At 41.2% G+C, this 23,744-nt stretch overlaps 1 protein-coding gene across 1 annotated transcript in view; it reads right to left on the bottom strand.

The window, feature by feature from the left end:
- Window positions 1–23,744, bottom strand: part of adamts3 (ADAM metallopeptidase with thrombospondin type 1 motif, 3) — a 222,104-nt gene that overhangs the window by 102,131 nt on the left and 96,229 nt on the right. Inside the window, exon 7 of the mRNA XM_085785926.1 lies at window positions 6,827–7,020. Within this exon, the coding sequence (XP_085642052.1) occupies window positions 6,827–7,020 (194 nt within the window). The remainder of the gene's footprint in view (window positions 1–6,826; window positions 7,021–23,744) is intronic.

The raw sequence follows: 23,744 nt of genomic DNA, 5'->3' as shown, positions 1-23,744 counted from the left end.
TGCCTTCCGGCCCCCAAACGGTGAGAATTGACAAAAAAACTGTAATTTATTTATTTTTTTTAACTCATGAACACATACAGTATGTTCAAATATCCAAACCAATAATGTTAAAAACTCATTAACCCTCCTGTTGTCCTCCTGGGTCAAGGAAGGAAGGACGAAGGGAAAGATGGGAGGGAGGAAGGAAGGAAGTGAAAAGAAAGAATGGAAAGGGAAGGAAAGAAAGAAAGAGGGAGGGAACAGATTAGGTCAATTGGGTCAAAAAGGAAGGAGGAAGAATGAAGGGAACGAAGGAGTGAATGAAGGAAAAGGGAAGGGACAAAGGAAGGAATGAAGGATTGTGGAAAGAAGGAAGGGAAAAGGAAGGAAAGAAAGATGGAGGGAGGGAGGGAACAGATCAGGTCAAGTGGGTCAAAAAGGAAGGAAGAAGTAAGGATGAAGGGAACAAAGGAAAGACCCAGAAGGACAAGAGGAGGGTTAACCCTCCTCTTGTCCTTCTGGTTACCTTCCTCCATCCTCCCCTCTTTCCTTCCTTTCTCCCTTCCTTCTTTCCACAATCCTTTTCCCCTTCCTTCCTTCCTTCCTTCCTTCCTTCCTTGAACCAATCTGTTCCCTCCATCTTTCTTTTCTTCCTTCGTTCCCTTTGTCCTTACCTCCTCCTTCCTTTTTGACCCAATTGACCTGATCTATTCCCTCCCTCCATCTTTCTTTCCTTCCTTCTTTCCACAATCCTTCCTTCCTCCCATCTTTCCCTTCATCCATCCTTCTGCTTCCTTCGTTGACCTAATCTGTTCCCTCCCTCCATCTTTCTTTCCTTCCTTCGTCCCTTCCTTTGTCCCTTCCCTTTTCCTTCCTTCACTCCTTTGTTCCCTTTGTCCTTCTTCCTTCCATTTGGCCCAATTGACCTGATCTGTTCCCTCCCTCTTTCTTTCCTTCCTTCCTTTTCCATTCCTTCTTTTTCCCTACCTTCCTTCCCTTCCCTTCCTTCTTTCCTCCCATCTTTCCCATTCGTCTGAGGAGGATTATAACATTTCTTTCTCTCTCTGTGTGTGTGTTTGAGGCTGAAGCACAGACACTTTCTGTTTGTGTTGCAGTTATTATAACACCTGCACCATTAAACAACACGTGACTAATAGTTCATATAACCCTGTTTTTAGTGTTTGTTTGTTTTTATTCTGTTTTATGCTTCTCTTTTTTTTTATGTTTTGTCTTTATGTAAAGCACATTGAGTTGCCTTGGTATGAAATGCGCTATATAAATAAAGATGCCTTTCCTTGCCTATATTGAATGTGTAAAAATGCACAAACATCCTCCGCTTCAGTTCCCTGAACAGATGATGTGTCCTGATGATGAGGAGAACTCAAAGAGAAGGAAATGATAGAAAGGATGGATAGAGGAGAAATAAAGGGGAACATGGAAAAGAGGAGAGGAAGAGGAGGAGAAGAGGAACAAAAAGGGAGCGCAGCCAGGAGAGTGCAAGGAAAAGGAAGGAAGTGAGAAGAAAAACTCAAAAATGAAAATGCAAACGCATGAAGACAGATCAGGAGGAAGGAAAGTGGAAAGAGGATAGAGAGAGAGAGAGAGAGAGAGAGAGAGAGAGAGAGAGAGAGAGAGAGGGGGAAAGATGTGAAGATAGAGCTGAAAGGAAGAAGTGAAGGGAAGAAGAGAGGAAGGGAGATGACATGAGATAAAAGCAGAGGGGGAAAAGGGGGTAATGGAAAAAGGATGGGAGAAGAAGAGGAAGGAGAGGAAGAAAGGAGGGGAGAGGACAGGAGATGAGATGAGAGGAAAAAAGCGGTAATGGAGGGGCGGAGGTCAGGAAAAGAGGATGGAAGAAAGAGAGAGAGAAGAGAGAGGAGGAGGAAAGAAGGAGAGATGGAGTGGAGGGAGCCCAGTTGAAGCCAGGAGGGACCTCTACTGGAAAACACCATCAACAACCTCATCATGACGGAGAGAGAGAGAGAGAAAGAGAGAAAGAGAAAGAGACGCTGTGATGGATTTAATTTTAATGGATGTTGTCAATGACGCGTTTCTTGGGGCAAAGATCTGAAGTGTCATACTATATTGATTGAAGGAAGTGGGCGTGGCCTATTTTATCAATATCTGCCATCTTAGTAAGTCAAGTTTGTCATTTTGCACACGACGGAGAGGGGGAAATCGATGTCATGACGACAAACGACGTACAAATGAAGTCTCACTCATGGATTATTATCAGTATCAACAGCAAATAATATAATAAAAATATAGTACAAAAATGTATATATATATTATTTTTTTTTTTTTCCTTTTTTGGGGAGAAATGAGTTCCCAATATAAAAGACGATAGAACTCCATAATAACAACCCACTACTAAGCAGTGTTACATCCTCAATTCATCATTTATGAAGCACTCTTCCGTCATTAATACTAGTTAGGTGTTTAATTCTAACTTTATTAATAAGCTTATCTATAATAAAACATCTACTAACAAACTCACTAATCATGTATGTAGTTCATGTCTAAACCATTGTTTGGATAACTGCAGCATAAATGTTCATCCTAATAGTTTACTGTATAGATCATTTCCTGACACTTTATACACGTCTTTAAGAACCTAAATAACTGGTTTGTAGTTGATATGACTGTTTTATAAAAAGCTAAATCCATTTTTTTATAAAGAACACTGTATGGACAATCTTATTACTGTAATAAGTTAAACACTGACAACCTGTTTATGAATAAGTATCATGTGCTTTACAACTGTTATAAATTTAATTATGCTTGACTAATGCTCAACAGTGCGTTTTTATTCTATAAAAGGAAAAATTAAGAAATTTATTCAGTTTTCACTTCTGTTCAGTCAGTTCGTGCGGGAAAACACACACACCAGTGAGGTGGTGAGGCTCTGATTGGCTGCGGCCGACACACACATTAGTGAAATCCTGTGAGCGGCTTTCAGCTCCGTCCACTCAGCAGGAAGAGTCCAGCTCTGTGACCGACCGACCGCTGCTCTCTCATCGAGGAGGGCGTTTAAAATTCAGATGATTCATTTTCAGCTTTTGACTGAGCTGCCAAATCACAAAACAAACACAGACGCACACACACAATACGGCTGCATTGTGTTCAATACAAACAACTAGTGTAGTGCGAGGTGGTGGTGGACGAGTATAAAGGCAACAGAAGGTTAATGTGTTTTCACATACAGTATAGACACAGAACTGAGTGCAGTCAGTGTAAGCAGCATTATGTAATCAACGCTTCTAAACATATGCTTTTGAAAGGATTATCCCTTTTGCTGCACTTTGGTTGAAAAAGGATTTACAAGATGTTTTCTGGGACAATGCCTTCAAGTAGGAATAAGTTGCGTCCTGCAAATCGGCAGATAGCGGCTGAACCTGTGACACACTCGACATCACATCACTAAGATAAAAATCTACGGCCGCGCGGTCCTGCTCACGTCTGGCGTCTAACAAATCTCCCACTGACGCACGGAAGAGTCGTTCAATACAAAAAAACAAACAATCTCCCTTTAACCTGTGGTCGACTGTCTTTCTCCACAGTCTCTCCATAGACAAACAGTGTGGAGGAAAACATCTTCTTCCTCATCTTAACAGACAAATAAAATGTTTTCACGGTCAGTTTCCTCCGTCGCTAGTGAAATTTAAAGGGATAGTTCAACATTTTTGGCAAATTCACCTCTCACCATAATCCCTACAGTCATAGCAGTAGGTTCATTACATTTAAAGCAGATATCAGTGGCACGGCCGTTTCGGCTAATGCTGTGTTCAAGGCAGGCTTTTGAAACCGTAAGTTACAGCTTCAAGTCACAACTACGACTTGGTAGCGTTCCAGGTAACCCGTAGCTCGTGTTTTTACCGTCCTGTTGTCTGTGAAAGTTCCCTATAACGGCCACTCGTAACTTCCGACCCGTGAACTCGTACCAGATCGAACTGGTATGACTTCACAGGAAGGAAAAACACAAAGTACGAGTTTCCTTGAACGCACCATGAGTTAGCAGCCCCCGCCCTTGTCAGGCATCAATTGGTCCTCGTGCTACGTCACCACATTCACGCGCATCCCTTGGCTGCACACACAGCCCTTCATGCCGTTCTCTCCCCTCATTGGATAACACTTGTATCCCACAAGGAAAATTTTCTCCTCGGGTTACAGCAGAGCAGAGTGACGGAGAGACTCGTGTTTAGGCTGAAATACTTCATGTAAGTGATTGCTGACGGAAAATAGGACTATTTAGGACTTATATTAACAAAAACATTCCACTGATATCTGCTTTAATGTTCGGTGCATGTTGTTTTGAGATCAGCAGGGCAGAGACGTGAGCTGCTCAGTGAACACAATGGAGATGAACGGTAGCTACAGGTCCCCTGTCCCTCATCAAACACATCAAATACACAATCCAACAACAAGGTAAATGCAGCCGGAGCTACATTCCTCACACGGCTGCTGGGCGGAGGGATATCAAAAGTGCAAGTAGAGTATTTGCTTCAGGTGTCGTAATGTTACATAATTATACATGATTATTTATATTCAGAAAACTTTGCCACCTAACTGACTAAATATGAGCTGCAAAAACCCACAGCAGAAATCTCAGCATGAGAGTTGTTTTTGTTTATCTTTTTATTCTCATTTTATTGTATTTTTAATCTGCCTGTTCTTTTATTGCTCTTTCTAATTTTTTTTTTATGTATTTATTCCTTTTATTATTTTTTACATCTTTTTTTATGTTTATTTTTAATTGTCATTATGTTTTTCTTAACCATTTTGTGCTCTATGTGTTGTATGTAAATCACTGTGCAGCACTTAAGCACTTAAGAAGTTGTGAACACTTAAAAAAAAAAGAAAAAAAAGTTGAATTCATTTTGTTTATTGTAACATCAGCATCACGATATTGTAAATGTTTGTCTTTAGCTGTGTCTGTCACTTTAATGTCTCCCTAGAAACACTTCTGTTGTTGTGAATTTTAGTTTTTTTTTGTCTGCATCTGAGTCTTTGTCTGTGTTTTCTCTGGGCCACCGTACAGAGTCACCGCCTAAATCGATCCTCTATGAAAACTCTATCTATTAAATGACCCGTCTGAGGAGCAGCGACGCCACAACACAGACAGAGACAGAGATGATCCGACACGCTGCAGCTTTAATGGAGCGGCCCGTTGTGTTTGTGTTTGTATATGGAGGCGGTCGTTTCTACACACACAGGGCACCGTCGGCAGCGGCGGCAGCAGCCAGGCGTGGGCTCCGACAGATGTGCACCGACTTAATAACAGCTGTGTGTCAACTACAGGTATCAGGGAGGAGGAATCGCTCATGTATTCAGATCACATCCAGGTACAAACAGCGTGTGATCGTTGTGGTTGATAAGAGGAGGAGAAGAGTGTGACCGCACTGCAAAAACTCAAAACTCTTACCAAGAACATTTGTCTTAGTCGAAAAAAATCTAATTATACTTAAAATAAGACTCATCACATTAAAAGTAGCTTGTTTTTAGACATTTTTTACTTCTTTCAAGCATATATGCACTTGAAATAAGTAGAAAAATCTGATAGTGGAGCAAGTTTTTCTTTCTTATTACAAACACAAAAAAAACGTGCTTTCACTGGCAGATTTTTCTACTTACTTCAAGTGAAAATTAGTTTGAAATAAGCGAAAATTGTCTAAAAACAAGATCATTTTTAGGTGATGAGTCTTATTTTAAGTGGAAAGAGGTTCGTATTGAATAGAAATTAGACATTTTGACAAGAAATAAGACAAATATTCTTGGAAAGATTTTGGGTTTTTGCAATGCGTGTGACACAGAAGAGCTCACTAATCAAGTTTAGCTGCTGCAAACTTTACTGCTGCTTCTTTTAAAAAAAACGGACACAAAGCATTCACTCCTCAGAATAATACCTGTCTGTTTTCAGCTCCTCAATGTTCCCCTTCCTTCACCAATTAGTCCCTGACCTTGTCTCCTTATTGCCGGGTGCAGGACAGGAAGCAATTACTGTTTAAAACTGTCAAAAGCTGCAACAATACACATCATCATGCTCTCTATTTATATCAAATGCAGAGGTTTGCAGAGGCCTGACAGAAGATTTAGGGCAAGAAATCAGTCTAATTTATATTCAGGATCCACACAGTTTCTTCATGTGGGTAATTATTCATTTAAATAGGTAGTTACTTCAGGTTCCTCATTGACAATCGGGACATTAACTGCATTCGATTTTTTCTGCACTGTCACTGTAACTTAATGATGTGCATGACTGAAGCTCTTCGCGCTGTTTTGTTCTGCACTTTGGGAGCTGCATGAACATTTATCTTAAAGGGGAAATATTATGGAAATATAACTTTTTGAAGGCTCCTTAACATATATCTGGGTGTTTGTCTTGCCTTCCGGCTCCCAAAATGTGAGAGTTGACAAAAAGAAAATCTGTAATTTTCAGGCTCCCTAGGTTGAAATCCATGTGGTTTTACGAGCTCAGTTGTCTGACATGATGTAATTAGTGATCGAATTTGCATAATCCCACCCCTACCTGTGAGTACTGGTAGAAAGGGCGGGAAAAGCAGTGGCTCATTTGCATTTAAAGGGACAGACACTGAAACCAGCCGCTCTGAACAGGGCTGTTTTGAGAGGATGAACAGAGCTGTGATGTTTGATCCTTGGGGGATTTTGACTGAAACGTGTTTATGAAACATTTAAGACACCTGGGAACTATTTTTAATTTGTGGAAAAGGGGCATTATATGTCTCCTTTAAAGGAAAAAGCTGAAATTCACTGCTTCTGTGACTGACCAATCAGCTTTACCGGACCACTGAACAGCTGTGGTTGTGTAAACATTAAGATTTGGACTTACGATGTTCATGAGCGTCAGGAGGTAGTTCTGCACGTGCTCTTTGCCGTGGAATCGAACCACCGAGTCGTCGACCCCCAGCAGGACTTCGATGTTGTAGTCGTCCTCCCCGGCGTCTCTGCGGCGACGGCGGCGCGCGGTGTCGTTGACCTGCCGGGCGATGGAGTCCAGAGCCCCGGGCACGTCCAGCTCGGGTTCTGACGGAGGAGACAGAGCGACAGGTGAGTGCAAAGTGCAACTTCTGCAAAGTCTCTAATTATCTAATCTTGTCACGGTAAACAAAAGGCGACGTCGCAGACACCTGAGAACAGAATGGGTTTGTCAACAACAGCTGCTGCAACAGAGGCTTTTATGTTGAAAGGCTGACGGAATAAATTTACATCTTGATCCACGATTACATAAAAGAATTAGAGTTAATTACAAGAATATAGGACAGAAACACATCGGCGGCTTTAATCCACATTAGTAAACAAGCGAGGAGGCAGAGCTGTTACATGTCACAAATGATAATAAAGACGTTCATACGAGTCACACAGGTGAGTTTGCAGCATTTCTCTGGTGTAATTTAAATATTAATAAGGTTTAGTTTGTGTCGTTTGAACGAGTCAAACCACATCATGATGATCTGCTAAAGGTTGGATGAGATTTCCTATTTAATTCACAGATTAATCGAAGGTGAAAATAAGAGGTTGTTGCTGCGAAACGAAACAAATTGTCTATTTTTTTTATAAATGAAGTTGAACACTTGATACTTTATACATGAAAAACATGAATATGAACTTAATCAAACATCAATGAAAGGTTGTTTTCTTTTAATACCCAGTCAGATAACCACTCATACAGTTGTTCACATCACTGTCTTTCATTCTTCACAGTGCATCTGTGTCCCTGAAGCCAGTCTATGATGAGGTGTGGGTTCCCATTAACACCTATTATACCGTACCACACACACACTCACACTGCTGGCTTGATCTTAATGAAGCCTTGGAGCTGCTGCTGTCGTCTTTGTGAGGTGAACACTCGCTGAAGACTCTTGAGCCTGTTGAAAGCTGCTGAAAGCTCCACATTAAGGCTCCTGAAACCTCCTCAACAGGTCTGTGACACTCGGAGCGAAAAGCAGCCCATAATAAATACACTACTACACTACACTATCTGTTGGTCCATTAAAACCAACGGCTCCATTTCCCTCTCTGACAAAAAGCCAATGCGATTCCCAGCCAGTAAGACAAACAAACAATCTACAGTTATTTCAAGGTTTTTTTTTTGTTCTTTTTAACAATTCATAGATTATCCTCTGTGGTTATATAACAGACAAATCAGATTTGACTTCAAAAGCGGCACTCGATATGAGAATGGAGTGAATTATTATCAGTCTTGACAGTATTTGGTCCCCTGTGCGCTCACTGATACTGAAACAGACCATGAAATTGCTAATACAGTACACCCCCCCACTCCCCTTTTTTTTCCTGATGGAGTGCTTAATGCCCCCCCTAATACTGCTTAGCTATACACTGTGAAGGCCGAGGCCGTCTCCGTCGAGCCTCTCGGGGAGCGGCGCCGATATGAAATCCTTCATCTGGTCGGTCGCCTCGGTAATCCCGACGAAGGCAAACGACTCCGACTCCGAGAGCTGATCGAGTGGCCGCAGATATCCCTTACTCTTACGCTTTGCTGCTTTACAGTACCGAGCACTAGAGATTAAATTTTCCACTATAATGGCTGGGAAAAAAAAGAAAATGAGAGAGAGTGAGACGAGAGAGAGAAAAATATCCTCAGGGTATCAGAAGCTCGGTTGGTCTTAAAAGCAGCCAGCAGGAGAGTTGCGGGTTCAAACCCCAGGAGGAAAAAAAAACAACAACCTTGGCTTAGGATGTGAATGAATAATCAGTTTCTTTGACGGAAGCTGCTGGTTAACAGTGAGACCACGCTTTGTTTTGGTCTCAGCAACAATGAAAAGTTATTCTATTTGTATTTTATTTTTTACTATTATTATCAGTTTTGCCTCTGTTAAAGCTCCATACAGTATAAAGGTAGATGTTTGTGTTAAAGCTCCATACAGTATAAAGGTAGATGTTTGTGTTAAAGCTCCATACAGTATAAAGGTAGATGTTTGTATTAAAGCTCCATACAGTATAAAGGTAGACGTTTGTATTAAAGCTCCATACAGTATAAAGGTAGATGTTTGTATTAAAGCTCCATACAGTATAAAGGTAGATGTTTGTATTAAAGCTCCATACAGTATAAAGGTAGATGTTTGTGTTAAAGCTCCATACAGTATAAAGGTAGATGTTTGTGTTAAAGCTCCATACAGTATAAAGGTAGATGTTTGTATTAAAGCTCCATACAGTATAAAGGTAGATGTTTGTATTAAAGCTCCATACAGTATAAAGGTAGATGTTTGTATTAAAGCTCCATACAGTATAAAGGTAGATGTCCATGTGTAGTGTGATTATAAAGCAGCTCTAGGTTCTATATTAATACTGTGAAAGTATCAAAGCCTCAGTCCACAGAGAAATGCACACAGCCTGTATTCAGAAACTGAGCCTTAAAACCAGCCGTCAGGACTTCCTGTCACTTTGTGATGTCACAACAAAGCAGGCAACAAGCCCCGCCCACCTGGCCCTACCGTCCAACACTTGCAGGATTTAGTTTCTCTCAGTGTTTTATTCAGAAGTCTGCTCTATTGTTATTGGATCAATCAGACAATCAGATCAAACAATCAGCCAGCCAATCAAACGAGAGAGGCTCAGAGCCTCCTCTTTTCTGATTGGTTGACACCGACCTGTTGTTACCACATGGTTTTTGCTTCTTAAAACCACAAATATTTCCTCTTAATGATCAACACTATAGATAAAACACAAGGAGAAGAGGAAAACACGGAGCAAAGAAAGTGATCTACATTTTTCCCCTCAGCAGAAAAACTTCAAATTTTAAGTTATAAAATGCAAACAGTGTCGATGTGATAATCCTGTACGTTAAAACAATGACATGAACTTTCAAATCTCATTAAACGCCAACAAAAACCTCTCTGTCAGTCATCAGAGAGCCATGGGCAAATACACTGAAGTGATTATCTGAGCAACTAAATAAACTGAAGTGCCATTTCACGAGGTTGACACATATGTCAATTGTTTTTTCACCTACAGGCTATACAAGCTAATTAAAGATATTTTTAAAGCTCTGTACAAATATTGGCAACTTATTTTTTTCAGATTTAAGATATAAGATATTGCACACCCCCTGGTTGCCTATGTGTATATGTGTGTGGCTCTATTTATCTGTGTCCAGCACAGCACAGATCTAACCCCCGCTGGAGGGGACGGGAGGGAGGTCAGGTCATCTTCCATTTGGTAATGTCCATAAACCTCCGACCTGTCGTCTGCCAACAAGACACAGCGCCGGCCTTCAACTTGAGCAAAAAATCGAGTTCACGTAGGTTCACGCTTGCCCATTTACAAACAAACCAGGGGTCGGTAAACAAAGGTCACATGGACTCAAAAGCAGCTTGTGTTATAAAGACGTTTTGGTGAGCTGTCATCCTGCCGTGTCAGAGGCTTTTGGCAGCGGGAGGCCGAGTCAAAACAAACCTCGTTCCCAGCGCCTTTAGCTAAACCTGGCGGACCTTTTTATATTGGATTTAACCTACTTTGCTCTTCAAACCCCTGTATCAAATATCTTCATAAGGAAACTATTCAAGCTGATGTAGTGAAATTAACCCACAGGGCAGGACTGGTGGAAGAAGAAACAGATACAGTTTTGATGTTTACCTGTGATCCCACTGAGAGGTAAAGAGACGTACATGTAAGGCAAAAAAAAAAAAAAAAAAGCTCCTTCTCCTTCCCTCAATAAATAAATGATTAAAGAAGAGAGAAAAAAAATCACAGCTTTTCTATTTCGTCAACACAAGGGGTGTAGCAGATACAGATACTGAGTTGGCAAATACTTGGAAATCTCAAGCCATAAATAAAAGCGCATGCAGGCCATTTTTCATTTTTCCAGGGATGCTTCGGGCCGCAGACAGGGCCTGTGATTGAGTGGAGAGGGAGCTAAAATAAATAGTAAGAAATGGCTGCCACCTCAGCCCATGGCCCGGCTCCTACAGTGTTGGGATTGTGGAGTGCATTCCTGCTCTCTGCCGCTCCCGTCATGACACAGGCATTCTTGTGCAGCGGCCCGGCCTTCCCCCTCCTCTCCCCCTTCTCCCCCTCCTCCTGAGTAAACAGGCTTTCTGAGGTCCCTATACTTCAAACGCACAGGACTTCCCCTCAGCAGCGAGCGCTCCTTAAGATCGCTAGTGTGCTTCAGTCAGAGGCGCACTCCTTCCAACCCCATCGCCCCCCCCCACCCACAGCCCAGTCCCATGGGAACGCCGCCGTGCAGCAGCAGCAGCAGCAACAGCAACAGTCCAGGAGGAGAGTGGTGTGGAGGGAAGGATGGAGGGAGGGATGGAGGGAGGCGCTGGGCCAGCTCCTGCCCACACGTGGCATTAGTGCAGCAAGGTGGCAGCGAAGCCAGCCAGAGGCGGCTGCAGGCTAAAAATGGCACAGAGGTAGGCGACAGGCAACTCGCCATCAGCCTGGAGTGGAAATCTACTGTGTCTGCTGCTGCTGCTGCTGTGACGGCATTAATATCCACACGCCACTGTTCATACGTAGACGCTCGCACATTCCAGCGAGCCCATTAATAAAGAACTTAGGGCCACGCAGCATAACCCTGCTAGGATGACGTATATACTGTACTGTCCAGAGATGGACAGAGTACTCGACCCCAGTACTTGAGTAAGAGTACAAATACTACTGGTCAAAATTTACTCTGTTACAAGTAAAAGTAGCTCAGTCGACAAGTTACTCGAGTAAGAGTAAAAAAGTACTTGCTTTTAAAAGGTACTTAAGTATCCAAAAGTACATGCTTTTAAATTTACTTTAAGTAGAAGTAAGAGTAAGAGTAAATTTCTTATTTTTCACATCAATGAATTACTATAATTTTTTCTAAATTAATTTAAGGACCTTTTAACTCTTGTTTCTGAGAATTAACTCTTTGAAACCACCTGCACTGATGTACTTTTCAGCCCTCCTAGAAATTAAAATTAGTAAAAATATTTGTCTTGAAAATGTATTCAAGTAAGAGTAATAAGTACCAAATAAATCTAATACTCAAGTAAAGTACAAATTCTCTGGATATGTACTTAAGTACAGTACTCAAGTAAATCTATTCCGTTACTGTCCACCACTGTCTATATATATATATATATATATATAGCGAAAAACCTCCTTGAAATCTGCGATTGTGTGTTTATATGCGAATATAGAAAAATGTAGGACAAAGCCTCGTGTTTATGGTCGTAAAATGTTAAAGCGTGCAGTGACAGAAAAAGAACACGGAGAAATGCCAAACAAGTACTGTATCCAGGGTATTACAGCGACAATAAGCAGCATTTTTTCCATTTTCTTTTTTTTTTTTTTCTCTTGTGCATTAAAATATGGGCTGTAATCCTTTTATCTGTTTCTGCTGTGGAGGGGGACTGCAGGACGGATTGGCCCATATACTGTACCTTGTGTGTGAAACGATGCGGAAATGCACATTAAGATTGAGGACAGGAATTTGCATAAAAATCACAATGTGAAATGAGAAGGGAAACTATTAAAGGCTGAAAACAAAGTGTGAAAAATAGATCAAGGGAGGCTTTTATAAGGGGGTTTTCAAAGTTCAAACTATAAGTCCAGACATTGAATTAAGTCTGAAATGACAGTTCAAACAGCTGAACCTTTGCTTTATCCTCGGATTTAAGACCATCATCTCTTTTATGAACTTTATAGATTCAGACACTCGAACTGCTGCTATATTCTGTTATTATTGAGATCAATATCCTGTTAAGCAAACCTAAAGAAAAGACATAATGATGCGATTTTCGATGTGTCATCCTGAGGCTGGCTGTTTCAGAGGAGACGATCTGACAGGAAGTCAGGGGATCAAACAGGACACAAGACACCTCGTCAGAAGATGTAACCTGCAGGATGATGATGATGATAATGGAGTATATCGGGTAAAAGAACAAACTGCATCGTCGTTGTCTGAGCTGATGATGAATCCTGGTTTTCAAATGCTGCACTTGCTGTAAATTAGTGGTTCCCATGCACAGCCACAGGGCAGAGACATTCAGAGGAAATTATACCATACCACAAAAAATGCTGAATAATAATTATTTGTGCTTTAAATACTCTGAACTCTGTGCAGTCTGTCCTTGCTGTATCTTTTCTCATCACTGCCTCTCACGCCCACACAAAAAAAAAGAAATACTGGTTTCGAAACTAAAGTCACCAATCTGTCACCTCCAACTGTACGTACTGTTCTGCTGCTGCAAACCAAGTGAAAGACGATTGATTGAAAGCACCTAATGATTCTTTCAGTTGCAATTGTCAATATAGAAAAAAAAGCTTTGTGGTCCTTTGTTGTAAATAACAAACCTCCAAGCCATTAATCACACCCAGTATCATAGCACCCAGAGTGGGAGCTGTGATGCTTCAAGTCACTAAGCTGATGGTAATATCACAAGGTCCAGCTGCAGAAAGAATACAGCACAATGTCATGTAAAGACAAAGAGCATGACGTTTCAAACGAGCGGGGGAGTCGCACAGCAGAGAGTTGGTGACGCAGGTGCAGCGTGAAGTGAAAGTGAAGGGGAGGGAGTTTGTGCTCTAAACACAATGGGAAGTTAGTGACCGTACAGTAGCTCGACCTGCACACGTGACTGGATTTATCGACACCAGCTGAAGCAACAACGGCTGTCGCGCAAAATTCATGAAGGCAATTAATTAAGGCAATTAATTAAACCCTTAGCGAGGTCCGGAGCGCCACACTCCAGTCAACACGTGAACCAGCTTCCCTTCGTTAATATGGACCCTGTAGTGTGCAGACAGCAGCTGACTATATAACGTCTGCTTGGTCTTGGCCTTCACACTGGATGCTCCACTTGTTTTAATCATTGCAACAATGTGTGTCTTACAGCTGTTTGCGGAGGCGAACAAGATGCTGATCATGGATTTCCTTTTCCATTTTGGTCACTGAGCACATAAGCCACAGGCTGTTTCCTTTTTTTTTTTTTTTTTTTTATGAAAACACCTAACACCAAACACCCTGATGCATGTCTTCTATTAAGTCTAGACCAAGAAAGCAGCGCACGCATGTGTGTGACCAACGGCATTAATGCAAAAAATATGACATCTCGTTTTACAGTAGCCGTGAATGATGTTTGTTGTTCTGTTGCTGCACCATTTCCCTCTGTTTGGAGCTAAATATGGGTTTGACAGAGGAATGGGTCAGTGAGCAATGGCCTGATATCAGGTGCCCTACTTCAACAGTGCAAATCGCCGAACAGAAAACAGAGTCTTTGTCCTCCTCACCGGCTTTATCATTTTGGCAGCGAGGTGGTCTCGGTGCCGAGGTGTTCTGAAGCTGCTGCTGATTTAGTGCTGGCAATTTACTTGTCATGTAAGGGAATTTTTGACTCCCCAGGGCACATAAAACACAGTGTAATTACACTGGATTTTATGGCCCGGGCAATATTGTTTTAGCCTTTTTCTTCCCTCGGCCTCAATAGGGTTGAAAATGAGCGGTGACAGCAGCAACAACAGCAGCCTAATTACCAGCAGTGCACCACAACAGGAGGAGAAAGAAAAAAAGAAAAAAAAGAAAAAAGATGCTGGCTGAAGCATTTCGCATTGGTGGAGACGCCACGCAGGTTTGTGGTTGTGAGCTGAAGGGGCGGTGCGAGTTTAAAAGGTGTGTGTGTGTCTATGTGCATTCTCCGTGGCCCACCCGACGCTTCTGAATCACTGTTAACAGGCTCATGGGGAGTTTTTAGGCACAAAATTGAAGCCAACACTCCTGCTCCCACTGGGTCTTATATTAAAGCATTACTAATGATTTCAAAGTCTTGGCTGCTTCGCCTAAGAAAACAAACTGAGGAGTTTTTCTTTTCTTTCTTTTTTTTTTTACTGCAAAAGCAGAAAAAAGTTGTAGGCTACACAATATAAAAACAAAAATACTTATTATAAAAAGGTTGTTGTGGATGCACCCTGTCACAAAGTACTGTCTGACAGAAATGCAAGTTAAAACCAATTATTGTAACATGTATAAAGGTTGATATAATGAAAATGTGTCTTGAAACCAATACACAAGTGCCAGTGGCATCGTCCACCAAAAGCACAGCCACAAAAGTAGTTATCTGGTTTTAAACTGCTGTGTGATGCAGTCTGAAAAAGTTCCCGTCCAAGAGAGGATTGTTTAGGGAGCACTAATGACTTCATGCTAACACTTAACAACCCATGGAGAATTATCACCTGACTCTGCAGTTCCTCTGAGCTTTTTTTCTTTTTTTTTTTTTTACTTCCCCTCATCTCAGCTCATTATTTCGGTTTTACAGCTCACAACTTGTACCTTTTTTTTTTCTTCATTCACTTTTACTGCTTCCATCAACGTTTTTCAGCTTGCAGACGGCAGGTGTTTTCAGTGAAAAGGCCTGAATAAACTGAGTGCCCGCGAGCTGCCAAGCAGGCAAACAGAGTTAGCGACTACCTGGTAAACACGGCGCAGCGTTTAGCAGCTAAAGAAGCAGACGTTTCACTCAAGGGCTGGTGCAAACTAAAACAGAGACGGAAGAAGAGTGAATGTTAATAGACGTACGTTTGTCAGGTGACATGACTCCAAATATACGTTAGACATATATGCTAAACGTTGCTATTTCTCTGCTGGATGTAGCCGTTTGCTAACAAGCTCAGTAAGCTAGCTTGCAGATCCTCAACACCTGCAAGCCATGTTATTTGTCGCTTGTTGTTTTTAGTTTTATGGAGTTTCAATTTCTATTTCAAAAACATTAACAATTATATTTAAATTCACAGGGAAGGATAAACCAGGGTCAACAGCCACTGATGTAGCTTGACTGGCAGGAAGGCTGGGTTAGCATTAGTGGATGCGTTGGCGCCACATTGACACAATTAAGCAAAGATGATTAATTTGATTTGTGGTTTTGGACAATTTTCAAATTTTCTCCCAACCTGCAACCCATTAGCACCCATCAATACCCACATTAGAGCCAGAAAAGGTTTATAGCTATGCAAATGCACCTTGCAAGAAGACATTGCATGGGTGATAGAGAGTCTGTTACTGGGGTTCTTGAGAATTTGTGTTAGACAAGTTTCCCACAAGGGACAATAAGGTTTATCCAGATCCTTAAGTCAAAGCTGCTCGGGATATGGAGGGAGACACACGAATTCAACCAACCACACCAAACACAGATTGGCCATGTTTTCCTATTTCCTATAGTACAGTTCTGCATCATACTGATCTTTGTAGCTATCTGATATTCCAACCTTCAAACATTAACATGTACAAAACTTAAGCGCAAACAGAATCTTATTAACATAAAACTTCTTTCCCTCATTAAATTTCAATTTACCACCTGCCGGAGTTGTTAAACTTCAAAGTCAAAGTCTGTGGTTGCCATAGAAGTCAAAGTCACCTCCCAGAACTGTTCTCTTATCCTGCTGGAACAAAATCCCCACAGCCACGTTGTTCAGGGAAGAAAAATAAGCCACATTTTAGCATGAATGTCTCCACAGGAGTTTATGATAAGCAGGTGGAACCAATGACATGACAAGGTAAAAGGCAAAAAGCCTCTGACTGCATTAGAATATATACTCAAGCATAAAAGCAATTGTGTTCGTGCCTTTTGGACGCTGAGAGCTGGAAAATAATTTCATGGTTGCTACTGGCCAGAGCGGATGGCCGGCCTACCTCAATTTGAAGGGATTTTTGATTTCCTACGGAGAAACGCTTGATAAAATAACACAGAAAATGGGGGCACACTTCTGACACCTCTTTTTATGTGTATAATTTTTAATTTAAAAAGCACTGTTTTTGCTGTGACCCTCTGGTGAACATGGCAGCAGCTCTGTTGCTCGGTCAGCTGATTAATAGTAGTGGTGCATTTAATGCTGCAAAGGTCCTTTATATAACACTTGCTGAGAAATTATGTAGAAAACCTTTCATTTTCATTGGCTTGGCATTTTATGTTTCCCTCACAGGCACGAGGACTCTGCTCTCTGAAAAGGGCAATGATTACGAGTCTTCGGTTTAAACGGTCTCTCAATAGTTACTCCTGCGGAGGCGCGCGGCACGTTTCCTCATCAAGACCGCACCAGCAACACCTCAGCGATGTTAGCGCACTTGATCAATACATCACATTAATCTGCGTATGGATTAACTGCTGCATGTTCAAACCAATTACCAGGCAATAACGAGTGATAAATGTGACAATATTGAAAATCTGTCTCCGAGTGCTTAATCTGATTAAAATCTCATCAGGATGCTGACGGAACAGCTGGTCACTCGCTTTCTCTTTCATTCAACATCTTTTCACCGAGCAGTCGGTTCAAGTTAAAGGAATTTTTGCTTGACATGTTAATCTTTAAATGTCAAAGTGCATTCATTTGAAATATCACAACTGTGATCCAGATGACAGACTATAATAACATTGAGGCAGATAAGTTGTTTTCTATCTTAAGTGTGGATAAATCATTTATCTTCATAACTAACTTCCTGTTACCCAGCAGCTCTTTTCATGGGAACAATGTTCATTCTTAAACTGATTGCAAATCATCCTAAAAGAACTTGATATCATTAGCTTTTTTTAATTAATAGCATGATACATTAAAATACAAACACATTTTTCTATCCTATATCCTGTCATGTCACTTTAATGGTCATGGTTTAGAAATCTGGAGGTCTTGACCTTTTCCTAAAGTCTTTACACTATAATTGAAGAACCACAATGACAGACTTGAGACCCATGACTTGTCCCTAAAGACTTTAAAACAAGTCACAACAAAGAAAAAGTCCTTTGGACACATATAACAAGCTTTTGTTAAACCTAACTATAACAGTTTTAAACATTTAAAACCACTTCTTTTTCTGTTTGAAGAAATTAATGTTGTATTTGTTGTGACTTGTCTTGTCTAATTCAGAAACGCTGCTCAAATTGGAATCGGAATTAAAACTGTTGCTCAAGACGCTGCGCGGGAATACTTGATGTCTTTTGTTGGTTGCGTACAACAATCAAAGTTTCTCCTTATGTGTTAAATAAATAGTGACTATAGTGAGGTATCTGATTGGCACATTTTGTACTTGGACAGAACAACCTCTGACATTAAAACGTTACACTGACACATATTTTGAGCATTTCTCTGTTACAAACTGATCTAGATCTGTTGTTGTGTTGTAGCTGTCGAGTAAGAGAATATCAAACTTGTGTGTGGAGTGTGTTTGTGTGTGCGTTAAGAGGGAGAGAGAGGGTGAGAGAGAGGGAGCGAGCCCTGCAGCAGACAACGGTCGGCCTTGTTGGGGTCGGTCAGTTACAACATGCAGCAAAACTTAGGCCTCATTCATGGGAGGGTGCGAACTGCCTTTTTGGAAGAAATGCTCACTGTATTTCCTTTCAGGGAGTTCAATATATTTTGGTGACCTGCATCCGTTTTTTTCTCTCTCTCTTTCTCTCAAAGAACAAACAACCCAATGTCATCGTTGAAAGGTCAAGTGACAAACTGTTTCCACTCTCTCCCTGCCCAACACAACTAATTAAATAGTGAAACGTAAGAACCTGAAATACTGAGATACTGTGAATGGAGCCTATTTTTACCTCCGAGGATGTTTTTGGTCCTGTTTGTTCCCTCAGTTTGGCAGGAAAACTTAAAAAAAACTACAAATTGCAATAAAAATTTTTAGAGAGTGTTGAGTTTTGAGTGTTACTGTTAGGTCACAGACCACAAGACTGGCCACGGTGCAGTGTTACAACCCTTTTCTATCTACTGCCAATTATAAATAGGCTACATGTATTTAGCAAAAGGTTAAACCTCAACAGAGAAAAACCACAAAAGCAAAGTTGTAAAAAGTTGGTCAGAAAAAATACATGACAGCTGTACGAACTCAAAACGAACCCCAGAAACAACCAAGAAAGCAGCATTGCAGACATTTGCAACAAAACGTAATCAAAAAACAAAAGGCCGGGCTATTTCTTTGATGTGCATGTTGTAATTTCCAGACAAGAGGGCAGAGTTGTTACTGTGGCTCCCAGATCCTTACACAACGCAAAGACATCTGAGTCAGGCGATGAAAGCTTTAGTGTTGCAAGACTTGGGAAACACACAACACATTTTTTTTTTTTTCTTTTAATTTTGTCACATAAACAGGCTCAAACTCTGTCTGCTTTACAGAGAAATACCGCTCCAGAAAAAGAAACAGAGTGGATGTAGTATCACAACAAGCAACAAGAATGTGAAGTATTTGGCTCTCCCCTAGCAGGCAGACTGGATGGAAAGAAGGAAGAGATGCTCATGAGCCCCTTCCAGCTGCCATGTGACTTTTGGAAAGCGACTGGATGATTCACAGCGAGTCAGAGGAGAGAACACAACTGAGCTTTTTTTTTTTTTTCGATTCAAAATATTGCTCAATGCTCCCAAGGTCTTTTCCATCCTGCTTCCAGATCCTTGGCTTGAGCCGGAGCTCGGCTAATTATCACCAGGTTTCAAATGGAAAGAACTCATCAGATGTGTTCAGGGTTCATACTTCTGAAGACGTAAGGCAATGTGGAAAATATCTCCCCAATCTGCTGGTTCATCGTGCAAACAGGGAGAAGGGTAGAAATATCGGATGAAGCACGATCAGCTCCTTTAAGGAGTTATTTACTCTGTTAATGACACTGAAGAGTGATGAAGTGTGATTTAATCAACCTGCGAGACTGCACACGGTGACGGAAACACAGCGTCAGCGTCTCTGTTGTCCAGAGATGTTTGTGGTTAACTAGAAGCATGCATTAGCGTAGATGATGGCGGTGCAGAATCAAGCTAATTAGCTGAAAGACTATAAGGTAATGAATAAACAATGACCTCAACAGTTTTCCCTTTCTAAGTAAAACTCCTACCAAACTGCTGTCCCTGACAACAACAATGTCCCTAATGACTACCTCATCTTTAGCTTTGTTGACTGGGCAGCTATCTAGTTTGTTAGTGTGGCAAGGTGAAGAGGGCCTGGGCGGGGATTGAACCCACACGCGCTTGCCAGTCACCCAAAGAGACATCCCCTTGGCCAAGTAGCCAGGGCATATGATCAATTGGAGGCATAGTGACAGGACCACCACTGTCACATTAGCATAGGGGAGCGCCGGGTCGATTGATACACTTTTCATTTAAACGTCTTTTTCAAAGATGACGTTATGTACACAAACATTTTTATCATGTGATCAACAACTCACATGTGTATTCTCTTAGTTACAAGTGTAATTTAACACATATTGGATGATCGCGCTGTTTTATAACTTTGAACGTAAGTTGACATTTGTCTCAAACGCCCCACCTATGCGGGTCGTTTGAGACACAGAGGAGGGACGGTTGAAACAGCATGTTTTAAACAGAAACTACTGTCATTACTCTCGTTTTTATGCAGCATATCAGACAACATACTAGTGTACTCGTCATTGCCAAAATGTCACATCATTTCTAACAATATAAATAGGTCAAATAAATATTTTTGTCCCGTGCGCAATTGTCAAGATCCGCATTTTGATTAAACTCGCCTTTCTTCTTCTGTACGAGTTGTTGGATGACTGCATTTTCATTTCATTGACTTATTTCCCTGTCCTAAGTCATGTTTATGGATACACAGTTGAACATATTGTCATTTTACCCTCGGCATTTTCCCCTCACTTCATTAAAAATATGTGGTGTTTATTAAAAATACATGTTGTTCATTCAAATCGGTTGTTGTTCATTGTAGAACAATAGAGTATTAATACGGTGATTTATTTACAGATATTGATCGCGCAGTGTGACCACAATCACTACTCACGGTGGCGTGAGGGACATTTGAAACAGCTGTATCAATCGTCCCTGCAGCGACTACTGACACTTCAACCTGTTTTGCCTCTAAACTTCAAAACTATGACATTGCATAGTTTAGGACCTGTTTATGTACGAATTCATCTGTTGTTAGGTCATATTATTATTGCATGAAACACACAATACAACTTTTGATCACAAAAAAACTACCGCACGTAACATTTTACTTTCCGTAGTAAAAAACAGGTTCGCGCTAATAACTTTTGAATGGCGTGACGTAATTTCACAAGCTTTCCCAGGATTGGTCGGTGTTGAGTGCTGAACATAGTGACAAAATTTGACGGCTCAAGCTTGTGTGGTTTTCGAGGAAATCACTGTGTATCAATCGTCCCGTGTATCAATCGACCCGGCGCTCCCCTAGTCAGTAACGTAGCAGATCAGACTACCCATTTCTCCGACCATACATTTCTTTATTTTTGCGTCCATTAGTCCGACCTCCCGTTTCTCCGACTTAAGTAGCCCTAACCCTTAACATTACCCTAAACCTAACCTTAACACTGTAGAATGGGTAGTCGGAGAAAGGAGCCGTCGGACTTTTGGGCAGTCGGACTGATGTATGCTCCCCCCTGCAGCCTGACTCAATAGAAAACATCTCCATCTTTTAACTTCCCATGATTATTGTACGCACTTGTTAGCCACAGAGCTACATTTGTAGCATGGCAGCTGAGTGCTGATGAAAGAGCATTTCGGCTCATCCTGAATAGCCTATGATTTATTATTAGCAAGCATGCCCAACTGCAGGACTCATAGTTTGGTATGAACCCTAAAACAGACAAATCTAGATGTTGTATTTGCAGAACTTGCAGCTAGAAACTTTGTTTTACACAAGATATGTTAAAACTTAAAGATTTAGTATAAAACAATTATTTAGAAAGATACTGTATCTAGTTAAAACACTTCTATTAATAATGCCCCTGTTTTTTTATCTTCACATTCTCCTTGTAGCTATACATTACTGTTTTGTATTGTGCTGATGGACTCTATTCATTCTATTGTCCATTGATCTATGTATTTGCTTGTGCTGTATCATCTATTGTTGTGCTATAATGTCACTGCAGGTGTGGGCTCTGATTGGTACATGATTCTTGGAGGGTATTTATAAACTGCCTCCACTTCTCATAACCTGACGAAGGTCCAAGGGACCGAAACATTGTGCTTTCAACTACAAAGCAAGTTGAGAGGGTGTGCAGCTTCCTTTGATATGTTGTAAATTTCTCTGAACTTTTATATCAGAGGTTCTGCTCATATTTTGACCCTGAAGTATAAGAGCCAATGTTTTACTGCCATATATCAGTAGCATCGGCTCCAAAGATCCAGTATTGGCCAGACTCTAGTTTGCATTCAGCCTGTTTCTTACCACTGCATTCACGCTGCATTGATGTTGAATGTTGAGAAGTTGCAGGAAACTTCAAAGCTCATGTGGTCATTTGATTTCTTTCAGGCATCTCAAACACAAACACACACACTCACCCCCGAGAGTGGAGGACACCGAGTGCTAAATCGCTCCAATTACTTCTGTTTACAGCACAAGAGAAGAACCATCCTGACTAACGGCACCAACCAAACACCCGATAACCTTCACCTGAAGCTTAATTGCTTTCCCTATCGCTGTCTACGCCGCTCACATCCACATACTGTAATTTAGAACATACACTCATCATGTACCGACAATAGCAATCAGATGGATGTGTATTTTTTTTTATTCAGGAATTCCTCATTAAGCTCCATCATACCTCAAAGTGCAGAGTGAAGTGTTTTTATGTTTACCGGAGCAGGTAGCTGTGCATGGAATTACAACAGCATAGCCGAGTGTGAAATCAGCTCTTAAGCATCTTAAGTATTCATTTGCGGTAATCACGAGACGTTGGAAAAACAAGCTATTCATTAAAAAAACGCTCAGTGAAGCAGCTACAATTACTTCACTGGCTGTTTTTTTTTTTTTTTTTTGTCTTTGCACCCTTGTGCAGAATCTTAAACAAGATAAACCAGGATAGATGGAGTGATGAACATGTGATGTAAAGGATCCAGCAGACCAGGAGCAGAATGATGCAACTGCTGCTCAGGGTCATGATCAAAGACTGCGTCCACACTGCTACGATTACGGTGTTTTACAGACCCAAAGGCTTTGGAAATCTTTGGAAATGATGGCTTTCGACGTCCATGGTCGCTCCCCTCATTGGGTCTTATCTGCATCACCCACAAGTGGCTAAAGCAACATGAATAAAACATTACAAGCGTTGCTGACCTTGTCTTCTTTGATGCAAAGCGTTATAAGTTAAATTCTGCATTTTAATGCTCAAAATGTTCCTCGTTTGTTGTATTTCATGAGACTAATCAACTGCACAGAAGACATTTTGCTTCCTACACTAGTAACCAGCACATGCCTTGTGTAGGTAATGGCTCAGGTGTTAGTCTGGATGGAGATAGTTTAATGATTTTGAAATAAAAACGTATTGCTGTGGACGTAGTTGGAGTGTTGCACAGCTCATCCTGGTGCATTGATAAAAAAAATGGGTTGCACGGATGATCTGAAAATTACTTCTTGGCTCATGATATGTTTTTTAATTCTTTAAACGGTAATTACAATAAATCCCTCATGGCATGGAAGTGGCGTTAGGCTCCTTGTGATACAATGAGCCATCTCACCAATTAAAGCGCAGTTAGCAGCACCACAGAGGCAGCTAGGGGAGGCGTGCCTTGCTCAAAGGCAATTCAAACACCAGAAAACCTTTAAAAAAGAGAGAAGCGACATTGTGCCACTTGGTGTCGGGAATGAAACTGCTGACGCTCACAAGTTCCCTCAACTGCTCGGCTGGCGTTACCATGCAGCCGCGCTCTATCTTGTGACCTGTCACAACACTTATTATCACAGAGTACCATCTCTTATAACCGCCAGCCAGTGACAAAATGTTCCAATTCTCTCCGTCTCAAGCTGTTGGCCGACAAGAGGACGAACGGCGCCTCGGCCTCTCCGT

Source organism: Trachurus japonicus, chromosome 9, assembly GCF_045865225.1.
Source record: "Trachurus japonicus isolate A0001 chromosome 9, Traja_1.0".
Classification (NCBI taxonomy): domain Eukaryota; kingdom Metazoa; phylum Chordata; class Actinopteri; order Carangiformes; family Carangidae; genus Trachurus; species Trachurus japonicus.
This window is presented reverse-complemented; position numbering and strand designations above follow the sequence as displayed.